Here is an 18932-nt window from a genome sequence, read left to right as displayed (position 1 = left end):
GAGACTCCGAAGGCGAATGAAGTAGAGGGAGGCAGGCAGGCAGGAGGGTGGGTGTGAGACTCCGAAGGCGAGTGAAGAAGAGGGAGCTTGGCAAGAGGTTGACTTTGAAATCACCAAGGCGTTTGTCATCGGCCAACCCGCTGTGCATTATGCATGACATGAAAACTCTACACATGACGCCGCAGGCCACACTTTGCCTTCCATGCTGTTCACCCACTTGGGTATAGCTTTGAGGCATCGAGAAGAAATATAGCGAGCGCTATAGCAATGCTACAGTACAATATAATGCAACCATGCCCACTGCTTGCCTCGCATATGTAGACCTCAGTGCTCTTGCTTTAAATACGTGCAGTCAATTTAGTAGATAGAACTTTATGTAGAGGAAAAATCCCAAAGTCTACAAACATGCAGAGTACCACAACGGCATAAAGCGCTGCCAACCATTGTACAAAGCGCTATCAATTTGGGGACGGTGATGCTCACACTGAAAACACAAGAACAGGCATACTGAGGGAGATATTGTTTTCATTGAAAAGTAATCTTTATGGAAATTGCTGGGTTTTGGCTGGTGGGTGGTGTGAGGCTGACATGCCCGGGCCGGTCCCCGGAGCAGGATAACAGAGCTCACATCCTACGGCCAGCTGTGCGGTGCTGGGATTGATAAGGTCAGCGTTGCTCCCTCGCTTCCGCCCTCCCTCCACCTCCACCGTCACAAGAAAGGGGATTGGGCGATGGGCGTGGCCAACAGCCCCGCCCCTGCACGCCCTCGCCATCGATCCGCCCCTAGAACCTCAGGGAGCCACTCTCATGAAGGAGGTGGGACGTCATGGAGGACGTCACAGTCCTAGGGGCGGGGCGGAGAGCAGCACTCTATATAGGGCGGCGGCCGAGTCCGCGGCCGGGCAGATGACAGCAGCCGTGTGGCTCTTGTTTTGAGGAGGGAGTGTGAGCGGCGCGCGGTCATGGATATCTTGCGGAATATAGCCTACCAGCCGGCGAACGGGGGCCGGATGTGCGAGCAGGCGCTGGGGCGCGTGTGCTGCGACTCCCGCCGACACAAGAAGAGCGCCGAGGGCGGAGCAGCGGGCGACGGCCAGCACGGGCAGCCCGAGATCGCACGGATTATCACCGACCCGGGGACCGGCCGGCGGTACTGCCGCGGAAAGGTGCTAGGCAAGGTAAACAGCCCTGCACCCTCGTCTGGATGTATATATGGATTCTTTGTGCATGCAGGAGCAAGACCAGCCGCCGTGTGGCCTCTGTCCCTGTGGTGCACCACTGGGAGGGTGTCTGACCCTGCACGACGGGGGTCCTTTGTGTATGCACGGTGATGGTGCTCAATTGATGCTTTCAGCGCAGGTCTCGCGCATGCACCCAGAGGGCTCTCGTTAGTGCAACCTGATGCTTCTTCGGGAGGCTACGCTTTTATGGATGCACTATAAAGGGGCTTTTGAATGCATTTTAAGGGGTCCGTCATCTGCACTCCGGGGGCTTCAGGAAATGGTTTAAGTTAATTATTATCTGGACTGGCATCGGCTGAAGTGGATCGCCATGGAGCAGCAGCAGGTGGTCTCCTACAAACCCAGGGAGCATTGAACCCCTTGGAGGCAGCTGTGGTCTGTGCATGTAGAGGCTGTCACTAATCCCACATCTGTCTAGACCGCGCGCTCTGTGCGAACCAACCCTCTATTGTTCCAAGCATCCCTACCCGTGGCTCTGTAAAATTGGAAATGATCAACAGTCTGTACTGATTTAGCCTAAAATTGTATGAACGTGTGTGTATATATGTGTGTATATATATGTGTATACGTGTGTGTATGTATGTATGTATATATGTATGTGTGTATATATATATATATATATATATATATATATATATATATATATATATATATATTTTTTTTTTTTTTGGGGGGGGGGGGCTGAATCAGTACAGATCTACAGTGTGTATGTATTGCTGGCTGATTATTTTGCACAAATAAAGCACGAAGGAATGCACCAGTATCTGGGTCCACTCTTCGTTGTTTTTTCCGTGAAGGAAAGTGTTGAATGGCGAGTTCGGATATATGTGTGTGTATATATGTGTGTCAAGCTGACAGCTGTTATGTGGCACATTTCGGACTTAGTTCAATTCCTGCACCTGGGCTGGATTCGATGCCTTCAGCAGTATGCCTGTCCAGTTACCCTGACCTGCATCCCTAACCTCTTCCCCACGAGTAACCTGCTGCTCACCTCTCTCCCCCGCAGGGTGGATTCGCAAAATGCTATGAGCTGACCGACCTGACCTCGAACAAAGTGTACGCTGCGAAGATCATCCCGCACAGCCGAGTGGCCAAGCCCCACCAGAGGGAGAAGGTGGGTGTTTTGTTTTCTCTCATCCCGTGTTTGTGGCCCCCTAGGCGCCCGTGCATGAATGAATCTGGCCCGTGTCCTCGATGCTTACTTTTGGAGCACCTGTCTGTGCACCCCTGCAGCGCCCGTGCATGAATGAATCTGCCCCCAATCCCTTCCTTGGGGCCCTGTGCACCCCTGCAGCGCCCGTGCATGATTGCACCTGTCCGGCTCCTCGCTGTCCTGTCCTTGCTCACTTTAGGCTCCTGTGTTTCAGTGCACCCCGCAGCGGCCGTGCATGAATGAATTCGCCCCCCCCTTCCTCGGGGCCCTGCGCACCCCTGCAGCTCCCGTGCATGAATTAACCTGCCCGGTCCCCTCGCTGTCCTCTTGGGGTCCCTGTGTGGAGTGTCTGTCTCCGTCTTGGTAGTGTATTTTGAAGTCCCCTTTCCACACCAAGTCCCCCTCGTGTGCTTGTGCCCTCCTCGCCCGTTCTGTAGTCGTGTGGTGACACCTGTGTACTAAAAACGCTAGTTAGCAGCTAGTCCCACTACCTGCACGGTCTGTGAAGTACGATGCCTTGAGATTGTCCGTTTATGTGAAAATAATCGACTACGGCCCGGGCTTCAGCAGCGACTGCTCGAGGCGGCGCTCGGTGACAGTCGCTGGGGTGAGGTTAGGTTTCGGATGTGGCGCTCTCTGCCTGCTCATTTGCATGCCGAGGTTTGCATTAGCCGGCCGGCGCTCGGCTGGGAGCGAGCATTGCTCTCCAGGGAGAGGCCGCATTCCAGGGTCCTCTCCGCCTTGCATCCGAGGCGATAATTGCACCGTGGGAACTCTGGCGGCTTGGGCACAGCTCCGCCGGTATGCCAGTCAGCCCGAAATGTATGCCTCTGCCACCCTGTAATTACTCTAGGTGTTGTGTTTAGCTCTGGACTGTAGCTGTGAACCGGGCGCTGTGGTACCTCAGACGCCCAGATGTTCACGCGCACTCTGCAGATGCGGCGCTGCCCTCCCTCCTCGGGGTTCGGATTCACAGCGCCCCTAGTTCAGGAGGCAGACACCCCACGGCGTCTCTTTACAAAAGCTGCTTAGCGGTGAAATATGGCGAAGCAAAGGTGCCCCTCACCAAAGGAAGCAAAGACCCCTCCCATCCAAATCTCCAATACACTGTTTCGTACTCATTTTAGGGCGTCCTCACCTGTGAACCCCAGTGCCGCTGTATCTGCTGCACTATATAAAACCTTCAAAATAAATGAAATAAAGATGTTGCTCCTCAGACGGGGGTGAAATGCAGCCACCACCTCGCAGCGGTGCCAGGGCCTCCATGAACGAGCTCTTGATGGGTGTTTTATTTTTCTTGTAGATCGACAAAGAAATTGAGCTGCACAGACTCCTCCACCACCACCATATCGTGCAGTTTTACCACTACTTCGAAGACAAGGAGAACATCTACATCCTGCTGGAGTACTGCAGTAGAAGGGTGAGTAGAGCTACTGCACAGAGGACCTCTGATCATGAGCGGTACCTTTAAGAGCCCCCTTGCCCCACACCATAGGCACTTCCTGATCCTTTGTTGTCTTTCCTATTTAGTCCATGGCTCATATTCTGAAAGCGAGGAAAATACTGACCGAGCCAGAGGTGCGATACTACCTGCGGCAGATCGTGTCCGGGCTCAAGTACCTTCACGACCAGGAGATCCTGCACCGCGACCTCAAGCTAGGTGAGAATCTCTTGGTCTCCTCCTCCAGTGCCCATGGATCCTCGGATCTGCCTCCTGAGAGAACTGTTCCTCTAGCAAACCTATGCGCAACCCTTCTGTAGTGATGATGCTGGAAATGTAGGAGGGGCCATGAGGGTCGGGTGTATTCATCGCTGCTTTGTCTGCATCTGCCAGGCATATTGTCTGCATCTGCCTGGCATATTGTCTGCATCTGCCTGGGATTCTTTCACTCCCTTGTAGGGGGATAGTTTTAGCAATCCAAAAACCTGCAGGATTGTCTACTGAAATCATGAAAAGAATTTCCAAGGGTTGCGCTGCTGGCAGATTAGCGACTGTATAGTTTTTCCAGGTGTGAACTTTCTATAATGTCAAGTGCATAATCTATGTGTAAAGTCGCCCATCTTTCTGCCTCAAAGTTCGATTCACTACGTTCATTTAATCATCCCTTTTTTCCCCCAGGAAACTTCTTCATTAACGAGACGATGGAACTGAAAGTTGGTGACTTTGGCTTGGCGGCGAGGCTGGAACCTTTGGATCAGAGGCGCAGGTAGGGATTTTTCATTAAGGGGGGGGGGGTCTGCTCACTAAACTCTAGCACTTGAATGGAAGGCGGTGGAATCCTAGTTTTTGCACTCAACAGTCTTGTATGATTGGGGGAACATTTGACCTCCCTGTGCCTCGGTGTTTCCTTAACAATCAAACCTGTGCGCAATCTGAATTTCATGACTCACCGTTGAGGCTTTTGTAACCAGTAGTTTTATGAAAGGGGGGGGTGCACATTTCACTGCATACATTAGAGCACCCTAGAGGAGCTTTTGCACCCCCTTAGCTTATGATGGTGGGGGAGAGAAGGGCAGCATTATTCTGTGTTTGGAATTAATCAAACTTTCTTTTTTTCCCAGAACAATTTGCGGAACTCCAAATTATCTTTCTCCAGAAGTCCTTAACAAACAAGGCCATGGCTGTGAATCTGACGTCTGGGCTCTAGGTTGCGTGATGTAAGTATTCCTCTCCAGTGGCTTCAGTACCTGTGCGGGTGATGCTTGTCCGCCCATGTGCATCAAACTAGATCATCTTATTTCTTACATTTTTTTTTAGGTACACAATGCTGTCTGGTAGACCACCATTCGAGACCACAAACCTGAAAGAAACCTACAGATGTATCCGGGAAGCAAGATATAGCATGCCAAGCTCGTTAATGACACCTGCAAAGCAACTCATTACCCTCATGTTGTCCAAAAACCCAGAGCATCGGCCCAGTTTAGCGGACATCATTCAGCATCAGTTCTTCACGGAGGTAAGTTCCGCCCAGAACAGGAATGGTTGAATTTATATAAGCACTTACCAGGATGGGATACCTGGCAGCACCTTGCATGCATAGTACAATCTTCCTAGATGAACAGGCTTCACATCCCTATTGGTTCTTTAAAAACTTAACTTTGTCATTCTGTCAAGTGAGTTATACTCAGTGGAGCCTCTTTAGAGGGAGAGCCACTGACGACAAAGTATTTGTGGGTGTCATGATTTTAGAGTAGATGTTTGAGTCTGGCACTTTGCACACCAAAGGTTACAGCACTTTGCCAGTTGTATCTCCTAATGGATTTACTCCACCTTTATTACAGTTCCTAAAATCTCCTTTTTAATTGGGTTTCTGTTCACTTTTCTGCAGCCTCGGTGAGATCTAAGTGATTTCATCCATTGGGGTGTCAGTAAGTTTAGTGAAACACATCAGTTGTTGGTCTATAACAAAAGACCTGCTTGGGGTGAATGTGCTCTGCAGATAGGCCTGTGATTTGGGGTTCATACACCAGTGTTTCTACCCCACTTGTCTTGATTCCTATGTTTATGATCGTTTTGTGCTGTTGAGTGGCAGCCCCTGCCATGCCCCTGTGGCATTCTTGCTCCGGTTTTGAGGTGGGATGTGCTTTAACTGGTCAGTGACATTTGTCCCTCGTGTGCTCTCCCAATCCTGGTTAAATGTTTGCTTTCGGTTTCATTCAGGGCTTCACCCCAGAGCGGCTCTCCTCCAACTGCTGTCACACCGCCCCCGACTTCCACCTCTCCAGTCCTGCTAAGAACTTCTTCAAAAAGGCGGCAGCAGCTCTGTTCGGCGGAAAGAAGGACAAGACCAAGTATTTGGATACTCGTAAGTGTCCTCCCGGCGTGTGTGGTAACGTGCCTGCATGAGTGCAGTACATGTGGGTGTTGAACATACTCGTAAGTGTCCTCCCGGCGTGTGTGGTAAAGTGCCTGCATGAGTGCAGTACATGTGGGTGTTGAACATACTCGTAAGTGTCCGTCCGGCGGGGGTGGTAAAGTGCCTGCATGAGTGCAGTACATGTGGGTGTTGAACATACTCGTAAGTGTCCTCCCGGCGGGGGTGGTAAAGTGTCTGGATGAGTGAACATGTGGGGGTTGCAGATCGGATATGAATAAGTGCAGTACACGTGGGGGTTGCAGAGCGCCCTCTTGCGTTCAGCCTCTTCTGCATGCCTGTGGCATTGCTTGTTAGCTCGCTGCTCACTCTCCAGTAGTTACTTGTGGTGGCTCTGCTGCTGGTGGCCCGCGGCTCTAGATCACGGTGGCATGGAACGAGGACAGTAGTAAATGGGCCTCCTTGGAGGCCACTGATTTGGTGTTGTAGATTTCCTTAATTCTTCCCCGGTAAAGGAGTTCTGTTTCTCTGATTCCATAAGATGCAAACACTGACCCCCGGGTGAGAACTAGTTGTGAAACTGATGGAGTGAGTGAGCTTGGTGTTGCTTGTTGATGCTCCCTGGTGACTCAGGCTCTCCCCTTCGAAAGGCTCCTGGGGCTAGTAATCCTGTGGAGTCTAACACCTTTTCTTAAATCGGGGGCTGTGCATTACTGAAGCACGTGTTTAGAACGGTGCTTTCTTAGTAGTAACCGTGTCTTTTTTTCTCCACTGTAGATAAATCCCCAAAAGAAGATGAAGACATTTACAAGCTGAGGCACGACTTGAAAAAGACCTGCATCACGCAGCAGGCGCTCAAACCCGGAACAGAAGAGGTGGGTGCAGCTGATGAACGAGCGGGAATGGGTGGAGCGGGCGGGGCCAGGGAGCTTGGGGAATCCGGCAGCGCCCTGGATTTCCGAGTGTGAGTGTCTGTAGTCTGCGCCACGAGCCAGCTCGACCACAGTTTGAGTTATGCGCTTCTCTCTCTTCAGGACAAACCCGGAAGTAAACTTGCAGATGCTGCAGTCGACAAAGCTGGCCCAACGCCGGGTGAGCCCAAGGCGCAGATGGGTGACTCCATCCGGCTGATAGTCCGCGGAACCCTGGGGAGCTGCAGCAGTAGCAGTGAATGTAAGTGTTCTCGACTCTAGGCGCTTGAATACCGCGTTAAGCCAGATGCTCTGCAGCTCATTCTTCAGACTGGGATGCTTGCTCTGTCCTCCGCCCCATGGACCTGTGTACCTCCGAATGACTGCACTCCCTGGAGCTGCACACGTGACTCGGAAGTCGTCTCGTAAACTGATTCCAGTGCAGGAAGGTGTCCCAGTGATACAAAGCAATGGGCTGCGTGCGTCATTGCTGACCCAGTCCTCGCGGAAGCGAATGTCCTTTAGTTCCCATGAGCCATTGTTCTAATGAACAGTGGGGCAGATTGTGCGTTGTAATTCGGTATCCTGACACTGCGTTCACAGGGTTGGAGTCTGACCCTGGCTTTGTTTACAGCAGTCACAATAGAACTTTGAGATGCAGAGATTGAGACACCTCCACTTCCCAGGTGAAAACCTGATTCCTCGAGGGATTAGGAGGAGCATTAAGTATTATTCTCACCCTTGAGCATTCATTCCCACGTCTGTTACAAAGGCCAGTTGTGTAGCTGTGCTCATCAGTGGGTTACTTTGCCCATGTGGCTGTGTGGTTTCTGTGTAATGAGCTGGAGGAGGAGGCGGGGGGGGGGGGGGTTGGTGAGCAGGCTGCGGTGGATCATTGGCCTCTGTAGTAGATGCCACTATTAACCTGTGTAATGAGCTGGGTGAGGCTGCGGTGGATCATTGGCCTCTGTAGTAGTTGCCACTACTCACCTGTGTAATATGAGCTGGGGCAGGCTGCGGTGGATCATTGGCCTCTGTAGTAGTTGCCACTACTAACCTGTGTAATGAGCTGGGTGAGGCTGCGGTGGATCATTGGCCTCTGTAGTAGTTGCCACTACTCTGTGTAATATGAGCTGGGGGAGGCTGCGGTGGATCATTGGCCTCTGTAGTAGTTGCCACTACTCACCTGTGTAATATGAGCTGGGGGGAGGCTGCGGTGGATCATTGGCCTCTGTAGTAGCCACTACTCACCTGTGTAATGAGCTGGGGGAGGCTGCGGTGGATAATTGGCCTCTGTAGTAGTTGCCACTACTCACCTGTGTAATATGAGCTTGGAGGGGGGGGGGGGGAAGCTGCAGTGCATCATTGGCCTCTGTAGTAGTTGCCACTACTCACCAGCGCATCTTTTGCAGGTCTTGAAGACAGCACCATGGGCAGTGTTGCTGACACAGTTGCCAGGGTGATGAAAGGCTGCTTGGAAAACATGCCGGAGTCTGAAGTGCTTCCCAGTGAGCAGCTGAGCCCCACCTTCCAATGGGTGACAAAGTGGGTGGACTATTCCAACAAGTACGGCTTCGGCTACCAGCTTTCGGACCATACTGTTGGGGTGCTCTTCAACAATGGGGCTCACATGAGTCTGCTGCCAGACAAGAAGTAAGTCTCTGCTCCCATGTAACACGTGTAGATATTCATTCTAGGTTTGGAGCATGCGGTCTAGTGTTCAGGGGTATTAATCCTTTCTCCGTCTTACAGAACTGTCCACTACTACGCAGAGCTGGGGCAGTGCTCCGTGTTCGCAGCCGCAGATGCTCCCGAACAGTTCGTCGGCCAAGTCACTGTCTTGAAATATTTTTCACACTACATGGAGGAGAACCTGATGGATGTAAGTAGACGCGCCGGAAGATTGTACACCATGGACATATTGGTGGGGGAGGTTTACGACTGCTGTTATCGCCATTTCAATGAAAGTCATGCATGTTACACCTGCCGTAACCTCTCGCCCTACTCCAGCTAAGCTAGGTATTCACCTAATGTTGGGGCAATAGAAGGTGTTAAAGGTGGACATGATGAGCAAGGCAGATGCAGGACTATCTTTTCCTGTATCCCAGGCAGTGGCTCTGGACCTATACATAAATGTATTGAGTTCTTTAGCTCCATATAGAGCAGCAGTATGGCTGGACAATTGGAGCTAGGAAGTGTCTGAGCAAGTGTCCGCCAATAGGTCCTATGACTGTTTGCGGCTTATCGAAAGTGATAATATACAAAGGCTTGGACTGTCAATGATTCATTTGCAAAACGTTAATTACTACCTGTAGGCTAGCTATGTATTATCGAGGGCCCCACATAGACCTGACATCCGATGGAACCAGAACTACAAGTGTTGCCACAATATTGGTTGTGAGGGAAAGGGTTTTAGCATCCATAGCACTTTTGAGACTTTTTTAGTCCAATGCATGTTGTGCAGAGAGGATGAAATGTTTGCTAGGCAGCAAAGTTAGTCTTATAGTTTGGGCTGCTATTTATACTGATAAGATGTCCTGCATACCTGCTTCATGCAGTCTAGGATAGATGCTTCATCATTTAAAGTGAATATTAAAGGTAGTAGTTTTGAGTTTGAGGGTTACTATGCTACATAGGGCTTGTTTAGTGTGATCATTGTGTTTGAAGTCCTATAATGGCTCTACCAGCTTGCTAACTAGTTGTGCTGAACAAAGTGTCTTACCAGTTGGTTCTCTTCCTTTTCAGGGAGGTGATTTGCCAAGCGTTACTGACGTAAATCGACCCAGGCTTTACCTTCTGCAGTGGCTGAAATCTGACAAAGCACTTATGATGCTGTTCAACGATGGCACGTTCCAGGTGGGTTATTTTCTTTTGTTCAATAACAGTGGCCATTGTAAACCGCTGCTTCCAGTTCTGCTCTTGATATTTATTTCTGTAGTACCACTGAACGCGGGCCTTCTGCCAGACGATACCAATTGGCATAATGTAATTGCCTTTTTTCCAGGCTTTACTGTTGGCTTTCTGTACGATGGGTATTTCCCCAATACGTTTGAGGGGGCCCACAGTATAGGTATTAAGGTTGTGTAACCATGGTGTATTTCACCATCACATTTTTAGAAAACTCCTCTTTTCCAAGTGAGCTCTAATTATGTCCAAGATAGTATAGTTGACAGTGAACAAAATGGCTGCCTGCTGAAAGCATAAACACAGGCTTGCAGCTTGTCTAGACAACATTTTTTGTTCAGTTACTAAACAACTCTAATGTGAACATTGCTCCCTCATTAATTATTTTTCCAGAATACTGTAAGATGGCTTTCTCTACAGATTAGTTCATTTTATATTTCTTCTCTTCAACAGGTGAACTTCTACCATGACCACACAAAGATAATAATTTGCAACCAAAATGACGAGTATCTGCTTACGTACATTAACGAAGACCGGATGTCCACAGCGTTCCGCCTGTCGACGCTTCTTGTGTCAGGGTGTTCGCCGGACCTTAAGAACCGAATGGAGTATGCGTTGAACATGCTACTGCAACGGTGCAACTGAGGCACTTGAACGTTTCTGAAGACTTTTCACTGTGAAGTGCAGCGGAAGCAGTGGGGTATGTCGGAGACTAGATTGGAGGGGGGGGTACGAGAAGGAGTTGTTGTCGTGAGCTGGGCTGGGACCAGAGTGGCTCGATGGAACCCGAATTGTTGGACTGGATGGAGTAAAAGACTGAAGACTCTCGTATGTGGGATTCTGCGAAGAATTCAACGCAAGTTGAGTGCATATTTTCCTTGAAGCTCTGTGCAGAGCATGGAAAGCGAACTTGAACTGAGTACATTTCCTGACCGGGAATGGAAAATTAAGGAACATTTATTATTGTGGAACAGCTGTGATTACTGCAGCATATTTTAATGCTGCTCAACTGTGAACTGTGGTCACAAACCTTTTTTTTATAAATGACCACACCCACATTTGTGGCTGAACAAGTGCATTCCTAGTTAAGAAAAGTTATTTATTGCAGCCCAAGTGTGACTTTTTTATTTATTTCATAAAAGACTTTTTGATTCTAATTATATTTGAACCTCCATTGTTGGCAATAAAGAGGAAATACAAACTTTGTTCTTGCTATGCCTGTGATGGTGTTGGGGTTCGCGTTTTTCAAATGCTTGGTTAATGTGTTTAAAGCTGAAAGCTTTAGGGCCACAAAGATTGAGTTGCAGTCAATCATCCAAATGAGCAGAGTGTCAAGCAGTAAAGGGCCGACATGAAGTGCTTGAACATTAAATAATGACATGTAACTATCTTGGTTCATCCCATTCATGCTTGTGAAGCTTGCAGCACCCTAGTGACCAGATGGAGCAGTGGTTGAATGCTCCTTGCAAAAGTGAAACTCATATTTCAGCCTCTCCTGAGCTGATGGACTGCATAGAAGTCAATCGAAGGCCAACATTGGCAGATCACCCTTCAGACTTGGATATCTTCCTTTCAGAAGCTATTTCCGTTAAGTCATCCAGCTGATACACCTTCACATCTGCATTTATTACTTTCTAGCTCGAGGATTAGAAGGATGCCACGGAATTTAAATCTATTTTAAGTATTTGTATTTTTAAACTCTGCCTTAGTTCTGCTTGGACCTGGTGTGGGCGCCTCGGTTCCTGCATCAATCCACCATATGGGAATCTTTGCATTACAAAGAACAGCCATTAATACATTTAGCATCGCATAGGTTCATCTTCCCTGTAGCGTTTAATGTAGTATGTAGCTGGGCTGCCAACATGTAATGCCTTATCTCCGGGTCTTTGACTCATTTCACACTCCTGGTCTTTTTGGCCTTTGGTGTATTTGTGCCCTTCACACTCTGGGCCTGGGAGCCAGTCCCTGAGTCGAAGGCCCTCTGACAACCCTGTGGTCTGCTCTGTGGAAGTCTGAGGCAGTTGCTGCACTCCCATGTCCTGGACTCAGACTGTGGTATTCTCCACACTGATGGTCTCAATTCCTTACCTCAGGGTGCCTGAGTTGACTTCCGTCTCAGTGGCACCGATCGCTGCCCCTCAAGTCTTATTCTTACTTACCCCACTTGCCCCTCAGTCTAGGAAAAACAAAAGGAGTAAGAACGTCGATAGGACTCACCAATGCAAGAGCTGTGGTAATCTTTTACCCATGTTGTACAACAGTGAGTCTGCTGCGCAGCATGACAAAGTAAAAACAAGCATTTGCAATGCAACAGGTTTTGTATTTGGGAGAGTTTAAGCTATTGGCATTGTTAAACCGATACTTTTTATGTATCGGTTTTGGTAATTCACACCTAAATAAAAGGCTTTGTCATTTACAATGCCAATTACTCAAACTCTTTAAACTGCGAGACCTATTTAATTTCTTTGAGGGCTTTCCCTGGTCTGCATGCAGAAGCCTAAGACGGATGTCCACGGTGTCAATTTCTGCTCAAGTGTGTTCCTGTAGTGTCATTATTGTTGAATCCAGTTCAGGGCTGGCCTTTAACTTGTGCAAGCCGGGCCCACACCACCGTCCCGCACTTCCTACTCCTCCCAAATTTTCAATGTATAGAAAAATACAAAGGACAATTGGGAAGGGCTAGAAAATTGGTTTTGTCCAGGGTGCTCTCAGAGCAAAGGTTAGCTCTGATCCAGCTTATGGGAGGGATCGGAAGCACTTGCTTCTGGAAATCCCTAGATGGCAAAGGTGTCTAGTTCACTACTCTTGCTGTCGCTGCAAGAAGTAGCGAGGCCTAGGAAGAGCCTTTAGATTGTTTAGATCTTTTTATTTGTATCAGCTGACCAGTGCATGCAGAAAAGTGGAACTGAAAATCCCCGCAGCTCTGTGTGTTCAGGCCGGGAGCATGCTGGTGTCAATCAGCCATCCAAGCTGAGCAGCTGAGAGGAAACCAATCCCCAACAGCAGCTGAGTAAGAGACATTCCCTCTGGTGGCTCATGTGGGAAAGTCTCAGTCCAGACCTCAGTCACCTACGTGTTTGCAGATAGGTGTGCCCTCACAGTTCAAGTTCGATTGGGGGTAAGCGACCATCACCAGGGCCTCACCCAGCCTGCAGCACTAATGCTCAAACGCCAGTCTCCCTCCACCCCAAGTGAATTTCACCCAGCCCACCACCTCCTTATTGAATTTATTATTGAGTGCACTATGTGGTGCTATCGGGGCACACTCTTCCAGTTCCAGGCTGCACCCAGCACTAAAGACCTGTCCACAGCCGGTGCTGCCCCAAAAGCAATCCAGCACGCAAGGCACAATGGAGGTGATCAAAAGTAAGGTCTCCAAATAGCAGGGGTGACACTAGCGCAGGATGAGTGTGTACTAATGGGACAGTAATATAGGCTGTTCTCCGGTATTGTATTTTATAGATTCACATGTTTGAACCTTCTCCGTTGTCCTGTTGGGAGTAGTGCTAAAGCATTAGCATTGACATCCATAGTAAAAGCAACACATCATGTTAGCCTATTCACATTAATTTAATAGAACCAAACTTTGGCCAATCAAAGGTCAGATCCAGAAGCACTCCTTTCCTGCAGACCACCATACCTCCGATTTCTTACCACATGTGTTTGAGGAGTCCTCTGAGCTCTGCTTAGTCAGTGTTTCACTGAAACTTTTGACCTGCAGCTCTTCACTTCATCTTTAGACCTAAGAACATCTGAGGTTTAGCCTGGGAGTGTATTTTACTTTTTTCTGACATAATATCTGAGTCTAAAAAAGGCTGTCCAGGCCTTGCAAGACTTGTGGAAAGTCCAGGCGGACCCACATAAAGAGTGATTATATTGTCTTTATCCTCAACATAAGCCTACACAATGCAGGTACTGCTAAACCACTCTAAGGATCGGGCGGGTTGGTTACTTCTGTGGCTAGGGAAGAAGAAAAGGCATATTGACTCGGACTCTGAAGATGAGGTGAAGGCTCATTCCTCCTCACAAAAGAGAGAAGATGAGTGTTCTTCATTCTCTGACACACTAAATAAGTCTCACAATAGAGAGACCAGTAGTGAAAGGAAAATAAGCAAGGAGCTGGCTGGCATATCCTCTCATGAAAAGTCTATTTCTCCACCTTTATCTGCTCATCATACTCCATTTAAGGACCCTTCTGCAAAGAAAATGTATCCGTTGATCTTACCATTTACACCGGCCATGTCGCCTAGAGTGTCCTCACTAACGATTAGCTTGATGGTCACTTCCACTACATCGACTATGAAAACCCCGATGACTGCCTCATTGACGTAGACTCAGATGATGTTATTGTCGATGAGACTGTCTCTTAACAACGAATGTTGATGGTGCCCGCTGTTTTCCCGTCATCGAAGCTCACGGCTGGATCCACATTATCCACTACCCTTTCGATTGGTCCTGCATATAGCCCCTCCAGGATGAATGTCAAATCTTAGGAGATGGAGGATGCAGAACAGGACCAGTCAACTTACCTTGAAAGTGAATATTCCTACTCCAACAGGGGGTCATCAATCTGCCCAGGATCACAACACATTTCAGGAGCACTATCCTTACGAAGACCAAGAAGAAAAGTCATATCCGGTGCAGCAGCCAACAATAGCAACACCTGTCACACTTGTAACAGATGTGCGTATGATAAGGGACTATTACAAGAGGTTCCCAGATGCTAATTCTGTTCTACAGCCTACTCCTAGGCAGGAAGCCCCTCGGTATACTCCTGTCCCACAGAGTGCACCCAGGCCACAGAGGGGAAGGCCTGTGCCAGCACTGATTACTAATTTAGACTCTTTCCATGACAGTGATGCTGACCAGCAGCCAGAGGAGGGAGAGATCCCTCTGGATCCTAGGAAGCATCCAGAATGGTGTGATTATGTGATACCGATGCCAGCATCTTTCTCCTCTTACAGTGGATTCTCCGCCTGCAGACATTGGTAGTTTCCATGACCTGCTTGAAAGAGCATCGACCTCCCGCTACCAGCGAAGCAGACAGAGTGCTACCTCTATGATTTTAAGGCTGGAACTTACCACACAACTCGTCTTTCCTAATTATAGACTTCATTTGGAAAGAGGGCTTAAAACTAATGAGGACCTCCGCATCAGTAGCGGGTGTTACACCAAAACTGGATAAAAAAATACAAAGCTTCTGGGAATTCATCTACATGCCTCGTTGGCTAGCCTAGCCTCGGTCATCATGCAGGCCAATCAGAGAAGAGAGAAGAACCCCTCCTCGCCATGCACGGCGCCTCTGGATAAAGAAGGCCACAGGCGTGATAATATAGGGAAGAGATTCTCTGCCATGGCAGCGACCTCAATAACAGCCTCCAGTGCTCTGGTCATCCTCGGGAGATATGAGCGTCCGATGTGGTCTGACATGTCATCTCTACTGGAGTATCTCCCAGAGGACAAGGAGACCCATGACATTTTAATGTTAGGAAAAAGGCCACTTCTGATATCATTGAGGTGGCCATAGACATTTCCTCTACTCCCTTCAGGCAAATGGCTGGAGCAACAGTTTTTGCGGCACCAAGGTTGGCTAAAAGGTACTGCATTCCACCCAGAGGTGAAAGCCAAAATACACGACATGCCTTTTGATGTGGAGAACCTGTTTGGGAAGCATGTTGATGATGCACTGCAGTCTGTAATGTCTGATTCCAACACGGCTAGTTCACTTGGCACCCTACACGGAGTCGTTTTCAGCCCTTTGTGGTTATCGGTAGAGGCCAATTTAATACCAGACCACAGTTCCAGAAGAGGTTTCAGCCCTGCTCTCAACAGGGTTTTCAATCTCAATATTCTTCCCAGCCCTACAGACGAACTACAATGTCTATATATTCCAGACAGCCAATGCGCTAGCCGCCTTCGGACCAGGGGAAAGGCTCAGAATAATACAAGAGGGCAATGATGTAATTCAGGCTCCTATCACCTCAGCTCCACATCATTTATTCAAGTAGGCCTGGCTGAAGATGGCTGGAATGCCAGAAACCGGTCCTAGGAAGCTTGTTTCCGGTCCAGGGAAGGCATGGCTTGGCAGTTCAGGCTGGACTGTTCCCATGAGGCACAGGGGCAGACTGATTTGCATATGTGAACTGGGGTGGCAGAGTGGGCTAAAGAACGGTGATGGATTAAACCCAGATCTTTTGACTAGGTGTGAGTGTTTGATTGGTTCAGATGCTCCGTCCATCACCACCCCCTTTTGTACCACATCATTTAGGCAACCTTCTGTTGAAATTCTTCAATCACTGGAAGCTAATCCCTTCAGACAGATGGGTGTTAGACATAATCCAGGACAGTCACCCTGTAATTTGTTTTAAAGGCTCCAAATCTACCTTCGCCAAAGGCCTCACATCACCCATTCTAAAGAAGGAGATTCAATTTCTTATTTCCAGGCAAGCAATAGAAAAGGTGCCGGTCAAATGTCTTAACCAAAGTTTCAACTCCAAATTCTTCCTCATCAATAGGAAGTCAGGAAAGTGGAGGCAGGGGATGGATCTGAGGTTTTTAAACAAGTTCATTAAAAGGCAGCCCTTCAGGATGTTATCTCTTCAGGATATTGTGCAACTGGTGGACTTAGGTACATGGGTACTGGAGTATCCCCAGGTGGGGGGCTCTCCAACCTTCTGCATAGTCGAGGGAACTAGACTGTACCCAACAACAGCCACAGAAAACACTAAAAAGAACCGAAAACAAGGAAACCATGGTGAGGAAGCTGCAAGACAAACAGACACTGATAGCGATTCAGAGGATGACATTTTAGATGCTTTGTTTTCCTCACGTCCACCACTATGTGTGGCTCCCGCAAAAAGTACAGAGGCAGTTAGTCATTAGTGCTACATTGGCTACATCCCTGTTTAACCAAATACAACTCAGATTTAAAAGACCACTCCCAGAACTTCTTATTGCAACTGTTGAGGCAGCCCTATGGTAATAACTCCAGGGGTTTCTGCTTCTATTGAGATTGTTCCTGCACCTGTGGCACAGGTCGTGTCAGCTCAGCCCTTAGGGATTTCTGAAGCAAGTGCAGCAATATATATGATACCGTATCCTACTATTCTAGGTGCGGTAGGAGGAGTAGCTATGACAGGTTTCATCCCGCCATCGCAGATCGGTTGGTGTGAAGTGCTGTGCTGAGATTGGTTAAAGAGTCTTCAAGTACTAAGCTGCAGCAGGTTGGTGAAGAGAGGATTGTAACTGGATTGGAAGAAGAGATTGACGTATACAGAATTGTAAACCAAACCAAAACATTGACATTTTCAGAAGTTGATTGATGAATTGTTATGATCATGAAATGTTTAAGACTTTGAGAGATTTGATGAAAGTTCATGTATGGGTCCCAGTTCAAGAGAGGGAAGAGGCTCCACCGGAATGCAGGCCAGCGCATTTTATGCCGTCAAATGTACGGATTCATACATGTTTGTGGCTTGGTGAGTGTTAAAAGATCACAGAAAAAGGACGATTTAGAATTCCACAATATGGTACTTTGGTTTAAAGATTATCGAAAACTTAAGAGAAATATTATATGAAATGAAGCCTCATCCTAGACCAATGCCCTTAAATGGATCACTTCCTTCCTCACCATAAGATCACAGAGCATCCATCTCTGGCCTCACACCTTAGGCCCAAAGAACATCATCTGCAGCATTCCCCAAGGGTCCTCACTGAGTCCTACCCTGTTCAGTACATACATTGCCCCTCGCCACGCTGGTCAAATCCTATGATATGAACATCATATCATATGCTGATGACACTCAGCTCATACTCTCCCTATCCTCAAAATCCACTATTACCAATTTGCACAAGTGCTTGACAAGCATAGCCAGTTGGATGCAAAACAAAGGCCTCAAACTCAACACCGACAAAATAGAGGTACTCATCTTCGAGAGGAACACCTCCCCAAGGGATGACTCCTGGTGGCCAGCGAAACTGGGACCCTTGCTTACTTCCACACACCACATCAGACACCTCAGCATGATACTTGACAACAAGTTCACCATGAAGAAGCAGATAAACGGTGTCTCAGTCTGCATTTTCACCCTCCGCATGCTCCAGACAACATTCAAATGGCTCCCCATCAACACCAGAATCACAGTCACTCAAGTACTCATCACCAGCCACCTGAACTACGGAAACTCCCTCTACAAGAACATCACCTCACAACTACTGAGCAGACTGCCAACCATCCAAAATCCTGCAGCCAGATTCCTCCTTGACCTCCCAATCGGAGCCCACATCACCCACCACCTCAGAGCGCTCCACTGACTCCCCGTCCAAAAAATGTGCCCACACCTACAAGACCCTGCACAACAAAGAACCAGCCTACCTCAACCACAGACTAAACTTCCACCGTCCTGGCAGACAACTACACTCCACCTCCCTCGCCCACACATCCCACTTCCGCAGAAGCGGAAGCCGCATCTTATCCTACCTGGCCGCCAAGACCTGATAAGCCCTCCCACCCCACCCCTGAACTGCACCCACCCTACAGAAGTTCAGAAATGGCATACAAACTGGAATTTTAACTGACAACTCCCAGCAGCAGCAGCCCCCTCAATGCCTGTATACCCTCACAGGTGATTGATTGGGTTAAGACCAGAAATCAGCATGCATATACAAAATGATATGATTTGTTGGCAGACAAAACCTTTATGATTAGATCCTGATGTATAGAAAATACTTTAGTGATGAGCAAGAAATGAAGCAGAAGAGACTTAAAGAGAAGTGTATGCTAGTGCAGACTAAGCTGTGCCAAAAGAACCTCAACCTCTACCCTGTGGAACACCAACTCAGTTTAACATACACCACAAACCATCATTGAGGAAGCAGAATCTAGTGGCATAAGTGAGACAGAAGAGCG

The 18932-nt window shown here is 48.3% G+C and overlaps 1 protein-coding gene across 1 annotated transcript; it reads left to right on the top strand.

The window, feature by feature from the left end:
* Nucleotides 1-906: 906 nt before the first annotated feature.
* Nucleotides 907-11229, top strand: PLK2 (polo like kinase 2). The gene is made up of 14 exons (XM_086960663.1): nucleotides 907-1178; nucleotides 2248-2355; nucleotides 3698-3814; nucleotides 3925-4054; nucleotides 4514-4601; nucleotides 4957-5052; nucleotides 5153-5351; nucleotides 6056-6200; nucleotides 6987-7084; nucleotides 7244-7382; nucleotides 8533-8773; nucleotides 8873-9002; nucleotides 9866-9976; nucleotides 10478-11229. The coding sequence occupies exons 1-14, from the start codon at nucleotides 963-965 to the stop codon at nucleotides 10667-10669; spliced, it is 2010 nt and encodes a 669-aa protein (XP_086816789.1). The 5' UTR covers nucleotides 907-962; the 3' UTR covers nucleotides 10670-11229.
* Nucleotides 11230-18932: the final 7703 nt, after the last annotated feature.

This window comes from Lissotriton vulgaris, chromosome 3_1, assembly GCF_964263255.1.
Source record: "Lissotriton vulgaris chromosome 3_1, aLisVul1.2, whole genome shotgun sequence".
NCBI classification, from domain to species: domain Eukaryota; kingdom Metazoa; phylum Chordata; class Amphibia; order Caudata; family Salamandridae; genus Lissotriton; species Lissotriton vulgaris.
This window is presented reverse-complemented; position numbering and strand designations above follow the sequence as displayed.

Bases quoted from the DNA above. Each gene is read 5' to 3' on its own strand.
- PLK2 (XM_086960663.1), top strand. From the start codon at position 963: ATGGATATCTTGCGGAATATAGCCTACCAGCCGGCGAACGGGGGCCGG. The intron at 1,179-2,247 runs GTAAACAGCCCT...TCTCCCCCGCAG, and splicing joins GCGGAAAGGTGCTAGGCAAG to GGTGGATTCGCAAAATGCTA. The intron at 5,053-5,152 runs GTAAGTATTCCT...ATTTTTTTTTAG, and splicing joins TGGGCTCTAGGTTGCGTGAT to GTACACAATGCTGTCTGGTA.